The 20,897-nt window shown below is 41.3% G+C and overlaps 1 protein-coding gene across 7 annotated transcripts in view; it reads right to left on the bottom strand.

The window, feature by feature from the left end:
- Window positions 1-845: 845 nt before the first annotated feature.
- ZNF462 (zinc finger protein 462) overlaps window positions 846-20,897 on the bottom strand; it is a 90,429-nt gene continuing 70,377 nt past the window's right edge. For all 7 annotated transcript variants that reach the window (XM_026098265.2, XM_026098275.2, XM_064501738.1 and 4 more), the window contains 6 exons: window positions 18,199-18,463; window positions 15,875-16,011; window positions 9,826-10,049; window positions 7,283-7,415; window positions 2,509-2,623; window positions 846-1,225 (listed from right to left, as the gene is read on the bottom strand). In XM_026098265.2, the coding sequence (XP_025954050.1) occupies window positions 1,021-1,225; window positions 2,509-2,623; window positions 7,283-7,415; window positions 9,826-10,049; window positions 15,875-16,011; window positions 18,199-18,463 (1,079 nt within the window). In that variant the 3' untranslated portion in view covers window positions 846-1,020. The remainder of the gene's footprint in view (window positions 1,226-2,508; window positions 2,624-7,282; window positions 7,416-9,825; window positions 10,050-15,874; window positions 16,012-18,198; window positions 18,464-20,897) is intronic.

Raw genomic sequence — 20,897 nt, 5'->3', positions numbered from 1 at the left:
CGTATGTTTAAAATTAACAACAACAACAACAACAAAACTCTATTCACAAGATCTAGTCTCCTTTCCCTGTCCCCCCCCCTCGAAAAGAAATATTCATTTTACATGAGAAACTTAATTGTGCTGTATTTGTAATACCTCAGGCTGATAGAAAATAAACATGTGGCAAACAAAACTGCACAATCAGTCACATGAAATCTATCAAATCCTAAAATTATAGTTGAATACTAACAAACAGCTTACCTGGAATAAAGGATGACAATTCACAAACAGTTATCTAGGAATTAAAGTCTCTCTCTTTTTTTGTTTTTTTTTTTACTAAAATAATTAAAAAAATCACAGTATTTTAAGAAATAAAACCCACACTGGGATTTTAAGCACAATTTGTTTTCCTTTAAAACTTTTTTCTTCCTCCTTTCACCACCTTGCCCAGCAGTCTCTCTACATTTAACCACAATGACAACAGGTAGTACTGACAAATGCAGAGATCTCCCTTGGTTAATTTTGAGGTACTAGGAAACAGGTGACTGTTTTAAGCAAAGCAGTTTCTGGTTTTTGTTTTTGTTTTTTTTTCTTTTCTTTTCTAAAGCAGTTGCATTCAGTCTGGAAAAGCGTTATGTATTAAAACTAGAAAAACGCACCCAAATTTGTGCGTTGAAAAGTTGTCCCCACCCCCGCCCCCCCGCTTCCATGCTCACGACGCTTCCATTCACAAACAATCCGAGTCTCCACTGCAAAGCACGTTGTGTAATGTAGGAACACGGGGAGTTGTTTCATTAGTCCAAGACGAACGTAACTTCCCATTGTCAAGATCCAGAAGAAAAGATGCAGTGATGTAATGGAGCCACTTATTCCATCATTTAAATAACTTTAATATACACACACTCACACAGGTACCAGTGCTTTGAAAATAGATCATTCAGTCCTAAAAGCAGCTTTGTTTCTTCCTTCTGCCCACCCCACCCGCCCGCCCCACCCCATTCATCACTGTTCAAGTAAGTTGATTAAAATCACACCGAATGCTTATTCGTTTTTGGCCTCTGAGTTCTCTTGGAGAGGTTTGTCAGCAGCTACCATACTGACTGCTGCTTCGCTGCTGTGGGAAAAGTCCACCATCATTTTCTCAATGCCTTCCTTTTCTTCTACTGGCAGTGTGCTAACAGTCTCCTCCGCGTCCTCCTTCGGCTGGCTGTCCTCGCTGCTCCTGCGCTTGCATTCATTCAGCGCCCTGCAAAGAAATGCAGCAGAAAACAGAAATCCTTATAGCCCAAACAGAGAACAAGAGAGCCAATCTGTGTGTGTTACACCGGGCAGGGGGAAACAGCTCACTTCCTGAAAAAGCGAACAGCCACGTTGCTGCCATCTCATGCTCAAGAGGACAAGCGGTGGAATGAAGCTGCTAGTGGGACCTTCTACATTTTAGTTTTGAAACCACATCTTTATTCATTCTAGGCTGGGGCAGTAAGGAATGAGCAAGAACCCCAATCTCCTTTTCCCCATTCCCTCGTGAACAAAACTCATTAGGTACCAAACAAAGGCACAGGAAAAGAAAGTACTTTTCCCAAAGACTTAATGATCCAATAAAGCATTTCACAGCATGCAACTTTTCAAGTACTCCTATTTAAGCAGACAAGATAAAGGGTAAGAGAAGTAGTATTTCTCACCCCTCCACATTCAAGCTGCAATATTGTATTCAAATGTCTTCCACATGTCAGTAATCTTGAATGAGATCTACTCTTTGAAGAAATTATGGTCAGCAAAGACATCTCTTCTACTGATCAGATCATCACCAAGAGAAGGAAAATGAATGTTGCAGAGATGTCTATCTGTGTCATCCCACAGTGTACAAACTGTTATTTATACACAAAAAAGGCAAAGATCTTTGCTATTAACTTCACTGCAAACATTTTAGGGAGAGATCATTCTGACTGATTTGATTTCCCTTGAAGGTCTTGACATTTCTCTGCACTTAATTCGTTACACTGTTCTGCAAGTTTAGCTGCAAGCATGATAAGAAGTCATAACAATAAAGACAAAAAAACCCACAGTTCCTTCTGGAACGTTCCTTTTAGTTTTCTGCCATTTTTCATGCTGCTCCACTGGCAAGCAAAATCAACAGTAGACTGAAGTAAAGTTAACCCTGGGCCAAAGTGGTATTCATCCTGAGACAAGGCTTAAGTTTTAGAATCACAGTCAAACCCTGTCTGTCCACTGAAAAAGGTTTCTTTCCCTTTGAGATCTGATTCAGAACTGAAACTGGAAAGGTATGTGGACATATGGAGAGAATCACCTGAAATCTGAACTCTGCAGTCACCGGGGTTGCTGGGTTAAACACAATGCACAAGAACTTCTCTTTGTGCAAAGATACCTGATAATTGTATCCCTGCTTGTCGTACACCTTCATTTGCCTTCATCACAGGGCTTTCCCTGGGAGGAGAGGAACAGGTGGGGAATGCATAAAGATCTACTGTTACTCTTGGCTGTTCGGCAAAGGAGTCTAAATCAACTTACATGCCGTGTCTCAGCACGTGTCGCTCCCACTCAGAGCCCTCGGTGAATGACCGGCCACAGAACTCACATGGGAAGCGCTTCTCCAGAGCGCCGCTGTCAGGAAACATCATGGGATCTGCAAAAGGACACGGACTGTAAATGCACAAGTGCCAGGGCAGGAAGGGAGCACTTTGATCCTACTCTGGTCCCCTCTCCTGCCCCTCAAAGAGAAAACAAAGCATCCCTGAGAAACAAAAGGAGATCCTCATCAAATACTGCAGGCATTAGTGAAAACGCACACTCCCCTCCACAAAGCCAAGTGACACTGCAGGTCACAAGTCCCATCCTAACTCTTAAAAAATCTCTGCAAAAAAGTGTTAATATAGTTATTGCTCCCTGTTCTTGTATTTGAACAAATGAAGAGACTGTGGAGTTTTAATTCAAAACCAACACTGAGAGAAGTTTAGTGTTGAAATAGCTTCAAAGCAAACCCCAAAATCCCACTTGAGCCTGTATGTAATTTCTGAATTGGCAGTGCAAATTTTAGGAAACAGAGACTTGGTATATTGAACATGTGCTCTCCATAAGAAATAGACATCCCTTCATCATGAATTCTCATGAGCTGAAGAGTATCTCTGAAAAGTCCTGTATCTCAACTGCATAGGTGTTCCAACCCATCCTAATCTTTTATACAAAATGCTTGGGGCCTCATTTGCAGAAGTGTCAAGCACCTAGTAATAGGAGTGAAGTCACTGGCAGCTGAGGGAGCAGTATTTCTGAAAGCCAAGCCCCATGTGAATAGAGCCAGCTTTAACAAAAGATGAAACATTTTCTTACAAATTAAGAAGATCACCACACAAGCCATTAAAAATAATTGCATGGACTATCTCACTTGATTCTTTTTGCTGGAAATGAGACAGCACCATCTGCTCAGAGCATTAATTCCTTAGCAGGGATTATCTTAAGCAAGAAATCAACAGAATGTCTTTCCGACTCCTCCCAAACTACATAATAAAAGAAAAGAGATTTTGCTTCATTTCAGTTCTGATCTCTGCTCACTTGGTGTCTTCAATCTCAGATTTACTTTGTTGAGATCAGCCCATGAAACTAAAACTGCACACACACTCGCTATTATCCTTGTGTAAGTTCTGTAAAGGTATTTTTGCAACACATTTGTCACTGGTTAGCCTTTAATAAAGTTCAAGATGCTTTACACCATTTTTTCTCTCTTCCTTCTGGAAGAAAAAACCTCACTTCATATTTCTTTGTGTCAGTGATTTATTATGTGGTTAAATATCACAAAGCAAGATGTTAAACCAATAGGAACAGCAGAAAGTAAGTCAATGCCCCTACGTCAGTTTACATCCAGATTTTAATACCATATGTGTAATACAAATTTAAAAACACCATTGCAACACTTAGTCTAGTCATGGTACAGGGACAAACACCTAAGGCAGATAAAGGTTTTGGAGACAACAGTTGCTCTTCTGTGTAGGAACATACCTACCATATAGTACACAATAGGAAATTTATTCTGGGCCTCTGCAGAGAAGACGTGCACAATAGAGGCTGCTTTGCTCAAATGAATAGGCTGACTTTATACTTGCAATTCTCATTTACATGTGCAACCCTAGTAAATCTATCATTGCTTTAGAATACACTATATTCTTCACTCTGTTTCCTGACCAATTTGTTTCTAGGTCTGTGAATCTGGACTGCTCTCCTGGAAGACTGTATCAGGATCTCCTGTTCCCTGTGGTCTGCACAGACACCTGATCTCTCTTTGGTTTTCCTGCACCACATACACAATCATTTATTTTTGTCTTCTGTGGAAAAATACCTCTCGATTCAGGTTTCTGGTAAGAACAAGATATAAAGGTCAGCAGAGACAGCACCTCTGGGATGCATTCCTTAGCAAGGGCGGCTGCTCTTTTCATGGTGCATGCCAGTCATCCTCTTTTTTTCGCCCTCATGTTCTTCCTCCCGTGTCCCTATTTTTTCTGCTGTCCTTTACCTACAACTGATGACTCCTCTGCCTTCCCACCTGACACGTCAGTTCAGCTCTGCTGAGAGGACATGCCCAGCTCTGCCTGCCCAGATGACATATAACCCTTCTTTGGGAGAGTGTCCCAACCTTTGGAGAAGCAACACGGTCTTCTTTGTGCCTTCAGGACTGCGAACACCATTCTGGAGTCAAAGCGGTGAATCTAGTGGTTTGACTCATGGGAAGAAAACCTGGCTCTGCCAAAGTCACAGACTTCAGAGGCTCAGCCAGTGTTTGTTTCCAGATACGTGGAGCACACAGAGGCACCCGCAGCAAATCCTACTTCCTGCTAACACCACAAAGGCTAAAATTGTCCAAAGCACCAAGTGCTATCAGAGATTATGTAGTTTGATGTGGTTTGAAAGCAGTGACACCATTAGCCATTGTGACAGGCAATATTTAACAGCATAGGTGTGGTCCTCTACTAACAGGGTGAACTGTTTCTGCATTAAAAGTGGCTTTTGAACATCCACTGGGAGAAGATGATGTCAGGACATGACTTTGCATCCAGCCATGCATTCAGCTCCTACCTCACCAGAACATTTTTTAAAAAATTTACCTTGCATCTTGCATCTCACAGTGGTAATCCACAACTTGGCAAGAAAAATAAAGTCAATACAACTTGGATGTTTTCTAAATAGACTCTTTTGTAGAAGGCATAAACACTTCCTGTGTTTTCTATCTATTCTAGTACAAAATACAACTAATATTTAGATCAAAAGGACAAAAATTAGCAATAGTCAGACAAAGTCACCTGTAAGGGGCAGCCAGGAAAACAGCTGCAAAACAAGCAGGGAAATACATATGAATTTTTACATGGGTCCTCTGAACACATCAAACACAGATCACTTTTTAAGTAGTCGAAGGTAAGAAAAGCACAGACACAAGTTAAAAGAGTACCCAGTAGAAACAAAATTGCTAAAACACTATCCCTTGTATCTGTTATCACCTTCTATGCTGGAGATTTAAACTTGCAGGGATATTTTTACATTTTCACAATAAAGGTCAAGAAATCAAGCATCTTAAATGCAACTTAAATGATGAACTTCACCTGGGGTTCTCCCCTCTCCCCATGGTTCATTTATAGGGATTTGAAAGGCTCGGCTGATAGCACCTTCTTCCTCTTGCTCTGGATGCCACATTTTCCAGAGTCATTTCAGCACCTGTGTTGGTATCTAATGCTAAAGTAATCCTCACAAGGACAGCACGACTCTTCACCCCTTGCAAGCTGTGGGTCTGCACAAACATTAATCAGCCTGCTACAGGTGCAACTAAGGGGAGCTAGTCCTTTAGTGAAGGTACAGAATCATTCTTCCAGCCCTAAAGCCCTGAGGGTCAAACTTCTTCCTGAGCAGACAGATCTGAGCACACTTCCACAAGAGAGTGTGGAGGAAGTAATATCAAGCTTTGAAATGCACACGGAACCAACCTCTCTTTAGCTTCTTCTCTGATTTTTTATAATGCTGCTAACTAAGATCTCATGAAGGATATTTTTCATTAAAACATAAATGATTTCCCATCCAACTAACTTTCTTTCTCATTTAAATACAAGCTGTCACCAATTGCACTTGAAATGTTAGTGACAAGCACAGGCAGAATTTATGCTGTAGGGGCATGAAACAAAAGCCAAGAAAGACACTGGGTTCTGCTAGTGAGGTAAGAGGCATCATCTAAGCCCTTCCTGTTCTGTAAACTACCTCTGAATCTAGAAATCTAAATTTTCCAAAGTCTGAAAAGCTTCAGTGAGACACATTTTATCTTGTGAACAACTCCTGAGTGAGTTTGAAATGAGTCTTCCATTGAAAGCTGAAACTTTAGGAGGAAAAAGGTAAACATGACAGCATGCCTTTAGTTAAGTACATAGAAACTTGGCGAACTGCAGTTGTCAGCACTAGGAGGGTGGGTGACCCCTCCAATCTGATGATCAGGCATCACAAGGCTCAAGAGTAGTGAACATACTGCGCTGGACTGATGCACCAGAGTAGGCTGTGACAATATGCAATTGAGACCAGATGCTTGCCATAAATTGTTTTTAATATGGAGGCAGGGTGGGGCACACAGGACAAACCCCTGCTCTGATTTAGAGGACTTTTTTTTCCCTACTCAGCCAACTTTGACTGAACCATAAGCATTAGCAACCTTGTGGCCTAGCCTCGCTGAAGTCAGGGGGATTAGTCATAGACATAAACTTAGGCACATACTTAGGTACACAACTGAGCAGTGATCTGAAGGTGGGGCATGGATCTACCCTGGCTCCAGAGCTGCCAACTACAGCGACTGCAACAGGACTGACTCTCACTGAGAAGGAAGTGATGCTGAGCACATAGTTAATAGTTAACAGTCCAAAAATCAGTTTGGCCACGACCCTTCATCCTTGTTTGAATAATGCCAAGCAAGAAATTGAAAATGGGTTACCAACACAGAAAATCTGATAGACCACTGAAATACTCTACTTACGCAGTTTTCCAAGCCCTTATAGATGTTATCAGCATGGACATATAAGTCACAGATGCTATCTGCATTTTCTCATAGTACGTATTTTTTTTTTAACAGACAGAAAACTTGTAGTAAGGATTAGAAACACGAGATTCCCCCAGGAACAGTGTCTTGACAAAAGCCCCATTCTGCTCTTGCTGGCATGCTGCATGACTCTACAGGAATGTGCTGTAGAGTCAATAGCTGACCTTGCTTGGTGGGACCAGTGGGGCATGTTGCAGTCCATTGAAAAAAAAAAGGCGGGGGGGAACTGACCTCTCTCTTCAGTCTTGGGGCTTAACTCTTCTTCTTTTTCTTCCTCATCACTGCTGGAGCTTTCTGTTTTCCCCTTCATTTGTTCCAACTGATCCAAGTTAACCCGTCCAACCAGCTCAAAATTACGACTCACCTTCGAAAGGAACACTTTTGTCAGCAATTAGCACCACCATCAGCTACTCAGAAAAACTACCTCATATGCAAAATGAAATCCAATATGTCCCCGAACCTCCTTCTATAACTACAGGTGACATGCAAATACCCAGTCAAATTAATACTTATTTCTTTTCAATGACAATGATTCTTCTTTCCCTTTTTATACTCAATGTATCAATCTCGCTTTTCAAAACTGAATATCATTCAATAAATGCCTCTCATTTCTTCCTCTTTTTGAGGTATTAAAACTAAAAAAATCTAAGAAACACTACACACTGTAAGTTCTACTCTTCTTTCATGGTAGCATTAAACCACTGTGATCAAACATTGCTATTGCACACCACCACTTAAGGAAAATCCTTTGTGACCGGTTCATTCAGCTTCATGCATGAAAGGATAGGTCCTCTACTAAGCACATGGATGCTGTGCCGCATACACTTTCACTCATTAATAACAGATTAATTTTCATTATGAAGGGCTGCAAAGTGCTTTGCAAACTGATATACAGACTATAATGGGAACACTTCACCCAGCAGTCAAATTCAGCAAACCCTTGGGTGAAATGCACCAGCTTTTTAACAGCCGACAGCAACAGTAGGAAAACGGCAGCTTAGGATGGGTAAGTCAGGAACAGCACTATATCCAGCAGAAACAGCAGAGGAGCAGCCCAAATTTACAGTAGAGGTGGACAGTGTGGAGCATGACCAGGACACTATGGCTAATACTTGTTGGATGACAAGCACTCTCTAAGCTCATTGATCCCTGCTGGGCAGGATTTTGGATTTATCTTTCATGCAAAAGTCAGCCCTCCAACAGCACAGGCACTGAGCCACAGAGACAGAGAGGATGGAGAGGAAGGAATGCGTGCAGTACAACTCCTGCAAGATGCTGAATGAAATATCAACCCCACTAATTATGTTTTATCCCTCTGCAGGAAAGGGAATGTGAATTAATCTAAGGAATGTGCGACACAGACAGTAGTATACCTCCGAATTATGTACTACCCTAAATTCAGCAATATGCAGGTATCGGGTTCCTTGAACTACTCCATGCAGAGAGCTGTGATGAGGTTCTCTGACTTAGCAGGTTACCTACTGAGATGTAAGCAAGTATGACCATGAGCAAGGCACCTAATGCAACTCGGCTCATGCACAGGAGCTCACTGAGGTGCAATACATCAGTTGTGTGTCTAAGCCCAGGGCCTGGACAAATATTAGAGTGATAATATTTAAAAGTTACCAAGAGAGATGGGAAGACTTCAACTATTGGCATCATCATTGCAGGTCTGATTTGGAAGGGAGAGCCATGTAAGGAAACAATCTTCCCAGCCTGATGCAATAAGCCAAAAGAATGAGAAATGCTGCATCTTTGATAGCCCAGGGCCCTTGCTGTGGTGACTGGGAGATGTGGAACATCTCGGGTGCTATGCACAGCGTAGAAAGATTCTCAAGGAGTAATAAAGAGGGCAGATAAGCATAAGAGGCCAGTGTAAGTTTACAGAGCTTGTTTTTACAGGCAGTCAAGTATTTTTAAGTGTGAAAAGTTTTGCGAGGACTTTTGATGCTAATTTTATCAATATACATTTGGCCATAGGAAAACTGTCATTCAATCAATGCAGTTGAATGAGTTTTTAGTGAGGACTGTGGCAGCTCAGCTCCAGTGTGTGAAGTCAAATAGCTGCCTCCACAGGAACTGCAACAAGAAAGTATTCTGATAAATACTGCAAAAACATATTTCAGTTCTAGAACTTAAGTTTCTCCCACAGCAACACAACAACAAAAATTCAGAGTTAACAGAAGTCTGTAGAAAGCCTTCTGATGAGTTCCCCAAGACTGGATCAGGTCTGTACTCAGGGACTCCACACAAACACCAAAGCAGCCTTAACTTAGGACCTGGTTATACGTGCTGTTTATCTTTCCCTCATTAAATGTAAACGGGGATGTATTGCCCTCTTTGTTATTAAAATATGCATGGCATGTCACATTGCTGAAGTTGCCAGAGCAATCTTAAGTTTGGAATCTCCTGGCTTTTAGAGAGGCCGAATCACACAGCCTTAATATCATTTCACAAGACCTTTTTTTTTTTTTCTTTTCTTTAAATAACCTTAGCATACACAAGTGCCTTTTCCAGATAATCATACTCTGCAGTCAACAATCAGCCAATTCTGGTCACTCTGAACAGCTTTAGAAACCCTCAGTCTTGATTTTTTTTTTTCCCTAAATACATGCTTTACAGAAAGTGAAGCCCAGCATGGGAGTGAGTAGTTTCCAAGTTTTATGGGAAATAAAAAAAAGGCAGGTTGGCTAATCAGAATCGACATGCACATAAAATAAATATAGCAACTGCAAGGAGTAGATTGTTACAAATTAAACCTATTAGGATGTTACCTTGTGCTCATCTCGAAGGTGAGCATCCAGCTCTTCTGTGTGTTTGGTCTCATAGTAGCAGAGTTGACATTTGTAAGGTTTCAGTTCATTGTGCTTCTCTATGTGCTGCTGCAAGCTCTCATCACTGGAGCAGGTAAAGGTACACTTATCGCAGCGGAAAACAATTCCCTGCAAGTACTTCGACAGTTTGGAACGACAGACTTCGATGGGAACGACCCGCTCTTCTGTGGGAAGAGGACAACATTTGTTTAACAAATTTTACAAAATATCAGGTAACATGTCAAGAGTCTGGAAGCCACCACCCACACAAGGAACAGGATCTGCCATGTGGTTATGCAATCCTTCTACTGAGGAGCTAAACTGGACTGAAATAAACAACTTCTATTCTTGCAAAGACAGGGTTAATCCTCCAAGGCTACCAATGCAGATGTCCTCACAAATGTAACTGCTCGCTGGGTGAAGAGGATGGGAATGGAGGTTTTGGGGCAAACGAGACTCCATCTGTGAGTCAGCGTAGCAGAGCCTGGGAACACAAAAACAGCTATAAATCAGCCAGATCAGCAGTCCATTCTGGTTCAGTACTTGACAGCAGCCAGTAACGGCTGCTAGAAACGTAATAAATTGGAAATCTGTAGGGTGATTCCCAAGGCATCACCCTCCCAGCTTTGTAAAAATAGTGCCTGGTATCCTCACCACCCCATCAGAAGCTGCTTCCTGGGGATGGAGAGGGTGTGTGGGGCAGCACCTTTTCCTGGAAGTGGCTGTGCAGTTCAGCCAGGGGCAGAAACTCCCAATCCACCCTCTGCTTTTAAACAGCTCTGGTCCAGAATTTGCACACATGTCATGCCACACTTCCTGCAGTTCAGATTACGGCTACAAGTCTGTACTGAAAACGCTCTCACTGAGTTTTTTAAACTCTCCACTTCTCACACAAAACACAGACATCTAAGAGAGTGGCAATTAATTTCAGTCTTTCAACAGAGCCAGAATCCCGATGTGTTTAACACTTGTGCACTGTGGTTCTCAAAGCTGTGCGCACAAGGGAAATCCCAAATTTGACCTTTCAGCCAAGGGTCACCAGAAGGCCCTCATTATGGGCTTTTGTTACTCAGCTGGCCTTTTGAACTGGGACACTGAAATTTAGTACCGTTATTCCCTATGGATCGCAGATTAAAGGAGGAGTTTGATCTTCCTCATGCAGGTCATCACTAACAACATATTAAAACAAATGAACTAAAAAAACAGGCCTGAATCTCAGATTGCAGAGATGAAAGGTAAGGGACTCTGTGAGACACGACAGTCCACGCAAGGTACAGATCTGAGCCAATGGGTTCCTCTCTTCAGCAAGGAGAGTAACATCACATCCAAACACAGTTATGGAAATGCAAACTCCCTTATGGTTTCTGTAAGGTGGTGAAAGCTGTAACAATTCATTCACCTTTGACCAATCCATGTCTCACCACTGCTCAGGAGATTTTTTCACAGCCCATCTAAGTATTCCATCCTCTTCAGCTTCTCCATAAACACAAAAGTTATCCTAGCACGTAACTTCTTCTTTGGCAGCTTCAAAAGTGGAAATTTTCCCCCAAGCCATGCCTGACAAAAACTCTGAGAACTGGAGATTCTTTTCTACACCAGCAACAGCTTCTCTAGCTATAAAAATGCCAAGCTGTGGCCATTTGGGGTGGGGGTGGGTGGGGGGAGAAATAGGGTCTACGAGATAACAGAATTTAAAACTGTGATTCTAGGGTCAGAAGAAGACTTTGAGAAGTTTTTTACAGCTGTATGCATTTGGACTCACTGAAGTAAGGCAACTTGTTTTTAAGAAGTGAAAAAAGCCAAATGAATTTTTCAAAAAGCGAAGTATCGACTAACTAAGACACTTGAAAATTCATTTTTTCTCTAGCACATGGCACAGATTAAAAAAAAAAACACTAAACATGGGATGGTATATAAGATTTTATCTGTCACTCTGGAGTAAAGTAGCATTTCCTAATTCATGTCAGCAAAACCCATTATCTCACAGACAATCCTCCTCCTCCCTCCTCCTCCCTGCCCCGCCAAATCAAAGGCAGCACAATAACATGAAAAGAGCAAGATAAATGTAAACAGGAATTTTAACTTGAAGGATTTCACTTTCATGAAATAATGTTTTAAAACTTCTACATGCATGTATTCATCTCTGTGAGCTTCCTTCAAGCAACGAATTTGGAACTTGCAGGGTGATTTGGATCCAGAACCTTGCATTTTGCAAGGTGATGCTCTAATCTCTGGCCATTCTACGACTTGCCGCTTGCGCCCACCAAGCTCTCTATATTTAGCTACTCATTAAGCTACACACTTATCATATCCGGGCAACTGACAAAATTTCAGTAAACTCTAAGTTCTGTGTGCGAACTGGAAGCTTTAGCTTCCTTCTCCATGTGCAAACTTCAAAGTTCAGTAGTGTCTAAACAAAAGACTACTGTATGTGCCTCATAAAAGGGTGTCTTTTTTTGCAGAGCAGTGTAACAAGAGGTGTAAGAAGAAGAAAAAGAAGAAGAAAAAGAAGAAGAAAAAGAAGAAGAAAAAGAAGAAGAAAAAGAAGAAGAAAAAGAAGAAGAAAAAGAAGAAAAAGAAGAAAAAGAAGAAGAAAAAGAAGAAGAAAAAGAAGAAAAAGAAAAAAAATAAAGAGAAGAAAAAAAGAAAAAAAAGTCCCAAACAAACAAACAAAAAACCTCACCTAAAAAGCATCATCTCTGTTTAAGAAATTCAATCCTTAGTTTAGATTGAAATATTCAGGCTAATTCTAATAGAGATCAGAGACTAAATGGAAAGACACTAGACACTTGCAGTACAGTAACTCAAAGCAGACACATATGTTCGAGGCATAAAAAAGCCCAAGTCTCTATCAGTCCTTAACTGTAAGGAAAAATCTTTACTTGGCAACACACCACAGCATGCACAACTGATTTTCTTCCTTTAAATGCAAACCAAGAACAAACAAAACAGTCCTGCTATCTAGGCACAGACCAATTATTCAGTAAGATAGATGGTTTGCATGTATGTATTCTTGCCTGCAATCAATGTACATCCAAGCTACAGTCATAGAACTGGAGTGTTTGTGCACCAGTAGCCAAAAGCAAGTAGAGCACAGGGGTTCCCCATGTATCAATAAAGTTGTGTGTGCAAGGGATAATGCCAGAAATATCCACATGCAAGGAATCAGGATATGTGACAATGAAGCCTTTTTAGGATGTAGAGTAAGTAGAAAATGTGACCCTTCTACATGAAAGTTACTATTCCAGAGAAATAGGTGCTACTTCTATTAAATGGAAGAACAAAATAGCTATTTGTACCAAGAAGAGAGTAAAACAAAGGAGTAAAAAGAAAAAAGAAAACTTCCCCAAGGATTTTAAAGAAGTAGACCTAATATTGATCTTGCTAAGCTGCACTCAGCACTCGAAAAATATCGACTTCAAAATGTGGGATGGGAAAACCTATTGGAATGGATGATAAAATACAATTGCATTCTCCAGACTAAACGAAAGGCCATGATCTCTACTGGGCAAGGAGCAGGAGTTCACCGCGTCCTTTGTGGAAGGTCCAAGAGCAACTCAGGCACGCCTGCTGAGAAGGCCAGGAGGAACCTGAGAGCCAAACATCCTCTCTTCACCTGCCTGCATAGCGACCTCTGAATGCAGCAAACCCTCGCTCCAGCCTACCAGAAGGTGCTGAGTCTGTGCTCCCTCTGTCTGCACAGAAGGCAAGTTAAACAGCTTTTACACTGACAAAAAACTGATTGAGCAGAATAGGTGACACATGGAAGAAAACTCTCGGAGCCATTCTGCTGGCCTTCACCCTTAATGGGAAGCACATTCCTTGCTTAAGCTTTTTCTCACAGCCATTCAGTCTTTTACCCCATAATGCTTTAGCCCAGTAAGAATCAACTTCCGTAGCTACTCACTAAGAGGCAAATACACTCTTCATTCCAGCCACATGCTGCCTAATGAAGGACTCAGGATGCTACCATTTTGAAAGCCATAATGTAAGACATGCATCTGTAACTGTTCCCCCCTCCCCCGGAGGAAAGTTGGCAGAAAAAAGGGGCAGATTCTTCACTCTTGATTTTACACACTGCACCACTCTGTCTACCTGGAAAACGGATGTTCTTGGACCACAGCTTGGGACTACGTCCTCATTTTATCAATGCAATGGCTATAAACAAGGAAGACTATCTCAGACTATGTTCAGCAGCCTTCGTTCTCTCTTTCAGCGTACATTAGACTGTGCCAAAATTAGCTGCTTCAGCTGCCACACAATTAAACATGACAGTAAGGTTTTTCATCTGGATATACGCACTAGAAAAACTTTAAGGAAGGACCCTCCCTTCTTTAATGCCTGCATGCTCCACGTCTGAGAAAACATTTGTCCGTCTCTCAGGGGCCTCTGAGAATCTTTACCAGCTAAATTCCCATTTGCACTGAAACTTCTTTACTCTGTTTTACTTCCCCCAACCCTCTAGTGGGTGTATAATCACATCCCTTGCCATCAGTTTTTTTCAACAGCATGAAGTCTTAAGGTTTCTTTGTCCAACTGAAGCAACAGCTATAGAGAAGAACAGATCCACAGTGCCACTTATCTAGGACGTAGCTGCCTTCTTGCAGTGGGTCAGAAACAGCTCTGTAAAGCCAGCACAGCTGCCTGAGCTCATGAAGTGCTCCACCACTGCAGCAACTGGACATTGTCAGTATAAAGTTAACCTTTGCTGGAAATTTTCCTAAGCCCAGCAAGCCCTCCCTTGTTCGGTCTAAGTATATTTTATATCTTTGGCCATCTCTACTTGAATGCAGGCACAGCCACAAACCAGCGCACACCCCGTCAGCACCTGAAACCACAGGGTCCCCTGAACGGGGCTACCAAACCCTTCTGTTCTCCACAGTGAGCTAATTCTGGAGCATGCACTGAAGCTGGGCAAAACCCAATACTGTGACACCCTCAAAGACAAGCCCTCACCAAAGTAAAAGCATCTGACCAACACTTACAACCAAATAAGGAAGCTTTGCTACGTGCTTTCTGAATCACTGACAGGTCATTTTCTCCCCCAGATGTTTCTTCAGAACAGGCCTTCCAGCAAACAGACACTTGTATGAACTCTGCCTACGTCACTGCTTTGGTATAAGAAGGACTTTAAGCAACCAACACTGAAAAGTGGTATGTTACAAGAAATTATGATAACACTTGTCACACCAGGAGCTTCTCCAGGAAAAAGATGGCATGCAAAACTTGTGTTTGCTCACCATCAATACCCTACTGTGAAACTCTGCCCAACCTGCAAGTAGGCAAAGTGCCATCCCAACACATGGGTTTGGATTTGGGCAGCCAACAGACCATCTACAAGCATCAAGTGTGATAGCTATGGGCAGGAATCCCAGCCCAGTGAGCCCAAACAGCTGTCTCTTCTGAGCTTGCAAGCCTGCAGTTAATAGAATATAAAAATCCCTAATCCCACTCTTAGCTGGGTTAAAAAAAGAAAGGGGGGCGGAGATAGAAAAGGAGTCTTAAAGAATAACAAAAACATGATAATTCTTGTTTTGATCTTAAGAACAGCAAGACAGATAATGAAGACAAAAAATTCAAGCAAGTAATCAAGGGATATTTTGGGGCTTCTAGGATTAGTTGATACACCCTGCCACAATGTTTATAATAGCAAGGACTTTATCATAGCAAGGACATATGCAGGAAACAACCCTGGCCTAGGTCACAGTTGTAAATGAGTGTAACTCTTGCTAAACAGGTGCTCGTTGACTGTTAACCTCTTTGGAGGAAAAGCTTAAAAACAATTTTAGATTTGCCGTGTTTCAGCATTGGTTGACTTTGTATTTTACAGTAAAGAAGTAAGATGCATCATTTAGAAACAGAATAAAAGATACTCAAGGGCTGGTGACCTATTCAACATGCTTGTGGTCACAAACAGGGGACAGAAAACTTAATGGAACCACTTTGAAAAGAGAGGGCACTGTTCAGCTTTCCCCGCATCAGATACAGGCAAATACAGGGGTATCGTTACCTCTGTGCAGTACTATGTGGTCAATCATGTTGCGTTTGTATTTGGTGTGATATAGGCAGAGAGGACAGCGAAGGTCTTTGGGTCCTTCCTCAGGAACTGCCGAGTGCCCAGCTTCCACGTGCATAGTAAAAGCAGATCTGTGAAGCAGGAGAGAGACATGGAAGTAGTCAGCAGAGGTGTGCAGGGAATGCTGAAGTGTCACTGCTCTATAAGGGAAGTGTCATGTAAAATCGTACAGATACCACTCAGCCTTGTCTTCACCATGCCACATGGCATTTCAGCGGGACTACTCACATGAGTAACACATGAGCAGAGGTATTTGCAGGCTTGTATACTCAAGTAACTGACACGCATTCTGACAAGATATTCTTTTGCAGGGGTTGCTGTATAGTCACATTGCTATAGTTAAGATAGCAAAAGAATTCCTATCTTTCATGCTCGTTAACTGTCTTCAGGCTGAAATATTCTGTGTACTTTCTATCTTACAAAGATTTAATTTTTATCAACTTGAGTAAAGACCTATCAACATTTCTGGACTTGCAAAGGGGAGGACAGACTTATTTCTGAGTGCAAAAAACGTTCTCAACCACCTCTGTCTTTGCAGGATGAGTCCCAAAACAGCTGAATTGCTCAGATTCAGGATATGAAACAGACTTGCATCCACAGTGAGTTTGGCACTGAGTAGGCAAGTTTTAAAGCATCAGTTATGAGGATCTGAAAACACAGGACTCAGAATATCCCATGTATTAATGTAGAGGGAAGAATGAATACTCCATGACACTTTTGCACAATAAATGTCATGGTGGCATTACATTAGCTGCATACTTTCTGTAAGTTGCAAGAGACATGAGTACAGAGGAAATAAACCATACACCTATCTAACCACAAGCTCAACTACTGAAATGAGAGGTGTTGTAAACTTAGAGGACTTGGTCATTTTTTCCTCAACTAGTGGTAAAGCTTGCAAAAGCTAAGCAGCTTGCTGTACTGAATTAAGGAGTTCAAAGTCCCTTTGAAGTTCTTCAAGTCTCTTAGCTTGAACACAAAGCAACTTGCCAACACAACCGGCTTTGGGCCCAATCCAGTGACCGCTGAAGTCTACAGGTGTATTTTTATCAACTTCAGTGAATGCTTTCATGCTTTTAATTTTTTATGGTGAGTGGAAGAGGGAATTTGGTTGGTTTTTGCCTTTTTTTTTTCTTTTTTTTAAGATAGAGAACACACTGTGCTTCTAAAGAGGAAAGCCTTAATCCCCAAATGTTTGAGACACCACATTAAAGAACATAATTCCTTTATATAACTGTGAACATATTTAATTACAGCTTGATTTAAGATGATTTCGCTTTATCCTGGCAGGGAAAAGGGCACTACCAAGATGTGGAAAAGATTCAATGGACCTGGCAATGGCTGGTCATCTTTAAGACAGATAGCAATTAGGATGTAAGGCATAAGCAGCAAATTACACCATAAAGTCAGTAAGCAACTGAAGCAAAAAAGTCTACAGATCTGTAACTGGAGGTTGCTCTTGCATGGATTCTCTCATGTGTAACAGGTCTGTGCTCAACATTTTCTTCAACAGTACATCTCTCCTTCACCCAACCATAATGCTTATTTTCACAAATCTCTTAAGAATTTAACAACTTTGAGATCTCAAATGTGAGCTAAGGGGGTTATGGTCAAGGGTTCAGCATATCAAGTGCATGAGCATTTTTTCCTTGGAAGAACAGCTAAAAATGTGCACACACACACAGACACACACATACAGACCTGAGATCTTAAACTCTGCAGCATCTAATTGCATTTGCTGAAATGTTTCTATATGTTATCAGATACTTTGGAGAATGCTTTGCATTTCAGCTAGATAAATGGTGGGGCAAATAAAATTACATGAGAAATTCCTTCAGAGAGGGAATATAAACTCTCCTGCCTGCCTAGAACACTTGACTGTCCCATACTTCATGCTGGCTGTACCAAGAAATAACCTTATTTTGGAGAGAAAAACTTTGACACTTGAGGATAAAGATGAGCTTCTAATTACTTATACTGAAGAATAGAGCACTATCTGTACCCTCTCCTCCAGCAAGTAGGACGTATTGCAAGGATTTCTTGTGCTTTTGCCTGCAGCAGATGGTACCGGCTGTTGTAGGAGAAAGGAAAATGGATTACATGGATGCTGCTGTGATCTGGCATGGCATTTCCTATGTTTCTCTCTCTGGTCAGCAGTGGCCATGTTTCTCTTAGCTACAGCCAGCTTCTCAAAGATCTCAGAAGTCTTTTCAAGTGCTAAAAAAACCTTTATGGGTTCAGTTTTGCACAGTACTTACTTAAAGCCTGTATAAAAGGAACAATCTTTGCACTTGAAGAGTTTCTTCCCTCCATGCTTGTCACGGTAATGACGCCGAATGCTCTGTATGTAACCCGAGGAGAACTCACAAAATTCACAGTTGAGGATGGCTTCTGTTTTTTCCACTCCTGCAGCACTCCCAGAAAGTGGGATTGGGCTGATGTTGTTGTTGTTCCTGGCCAAAGCTGCAGACTGGTAGTGGTTCAACTGCTGCTGAACGTCAGGAGGCTCAGAGTATGAGGAGTCTGTAGAGAAAGGGAAAGAGGTTGTTATTTCAGGTAGATCTACAAATCTAAAAAGGTTCAAGGCCTGCTCCAGTGCCTATCAACGTTTACACAGGTTTGATCAAGCCTTCAGTTACAAAATCCACAGACAGCTTTCTGAAGGGATAAAGAAAAAAAGGTGTAGCATTTCTTTATCTAATCTGCATTCTACTATTTAAAAGGTGATCAGCTGAAATTATGCTTTCTAGATCTGATCTGGAGATGGAAGAAGTAGTGACAGTCTGGTTTCAAGACACTTCTAATTTGTGAAGGTGTAGTGTATTAATCATACTGCCAAGTGCTCCTGCAGAATGTTTGGTGCAGAAACCAAACCAGATCCTCTCAAATGTCTTATGCCAATTTACACCAGGTGAAGATTTGGCACAGGATATATCTGAACAATCTATCTAAAACAAACAAACAGAAAAAAGCAAGAAAAAAGGAATGAATACTCTTCCTTGCTCTAAAACTCATGGAATTATTCAAGAAGCCCCCATCAAAAGTTAAACCTAAGAAAATGATGCAATTTTACTTTGTCATATTTGAAGCCATCTTCACAAAAGGTGAACTCAAGCCCTTCTAGTGAATAGTTTTAACATCAAGTTATCATTAAAAAAGATAATCATAAATTCCTGTAAAGCAAGTTTCCAAACCACATCTCCTTAGCAGTTATTAAGTTTTGCTATACTAAGAAAACGATCTCTTCATATAAATACAACTATCTATATACAAGCGTCCCTTACACAACCCAGTAGAAGTCTGCCGCACCATTTTATTGGTGTGTGGAGAAACACAGTCTAGAGATGCTTCAGCACTGAAACTGAAAACTAGAATACTTTCGTTGGACCCAAAAACAAGGGAGGGAGAGGGGCCTTGAACCCTTCCCAATGCATGGTTTTGAATGTGGATGTTAGGAATTCATCTGCTTTGTCCTATATAACCCACAGCTGCCCATGAATGGCACAAATGGAAGCAGACGAATAAAGCACAGATGAATTTCAGTGTAACTTTCCTGAAAAGACAACAAAAGGCTCTTTTCTTAAGCTTTTTGGAAGAAGGAGGAAAAAAAGGAGAAGAAAAAAAAGACAAGAAAAGAAATAAGTAGGGATACAAACTGTACCAGACACCTCCTGCTTTGATGAGTACTTCATTTTCCAAAGCGTAATTCCCTGAGGCTGGATATGTAGGAATTCTCTAATGCACATACTTGCAGGAACTTAATACCAGCCATTCTTACCAATTAGTAAAGAGAAACAAAAGGCAAACAGGCCTATACAGCACTCAGTGTTGAGACTTCTCCACCTGTCTTCAAAAGAGTAAAATGCTTGCTTTTTTTTTTCATTGCCACAAAGGGGGTTATACATGCCTGAGAAATGAAAAACAAACCAATAATGGCAAAAAAACCCAAAAACACAAACAAAGCACAAAGCAGGAGAGAAACGTCTCCAGGTTCCCCTGGCTTCGTCAAGAGGTATACAGCCAAGACAAATGCAGAGACATGGAATATTCTGGTAAAAAGAACTAAGTTTTTTTTGTTTCTCCTATCCAGCTCTCATGAACAGAGACTGGATCACAACGCAACGTTTAGCATCTCTGTTTTCATCATTTCTACAGCAGGTTTGCTCACTACTGAAGGCTTGCAGTGAGTCCCACACATGCACTTCTCAAGGCTTGCTCTTCCCTTTTAACAGGCTCCACGATGGCACTGGGTAGGCCTGAGGAGCTGCAGATCTCAGCACAAGTTTGCTCTTCCTCAAAGGCAGCAACCATGTGCTCTCCCTGCTTTTGGATCAGGGCCTCGAGGCCCAAAACAATGCAGAGTTCAGAGCAGATCTGCTAACTTGCAAACTTACAGCACAGTGTCTGGGCTACCTGGCTTAGTGCTTCTAAAAGCCCAAAATAATTAGGCACACATTTCCCAACCAGGATGTGACATCCTAAAAACGTTCATAGCACTGGAGATAGTTCTTCCTCCAAGAGCACCAATCAAATTATTTGTAAGGCACAGATTACAATCTAGTTTGTAACCTACTGATCCCTCCTCAGAAAGAAGGGATCAAAAATTTCCTTCACATCATCAAGATTCCCAGACAAAACCTCAGTGATGTCCATCGCTAAGACTGTTACAGGGTTAAAAAGGATTATCTCCAGAATGAGGAGGTTTTGTTGTTGCTTGGAAGGCCCATTATGTTTCACATGTTTTTATTTTCCCTATCATCTGGTGTCTATTATTCCGGCTTTCAAACTCTGAATTGGGTATTTACATACTTCTGTGGAATCTGGTATGTCAAAACTGTAGAATTAGATAGTCTCTTCCCACAGGAAAAAAAATGCATGAAGTAGCTTTCCTTGTCATCAGAAACAGCCAAAAGCAGATACTACCTTTAATATTTGAATTCTTACTTAATTTCAACCT

Source organism: Dromaius novaehollandiae, chromosome Z, assembly GCF_036370855.1.
Source record: "Dromaius novaehollandiae isolate bDroNov1 chromosome Z, bDroNov1.hap1, whole genome shotgun sequence".
Classification (NCBI taxonomy): domain Eukaryota; kingdom Metazoa; phylum Chordata; class Aves; order Casuariiformes; family Dromaiidae; genus Dromaius; species Dromaius novaehollandiae.
This window is presented reverse-complemented; position numbering and strand designations above follow the sequence as displayed.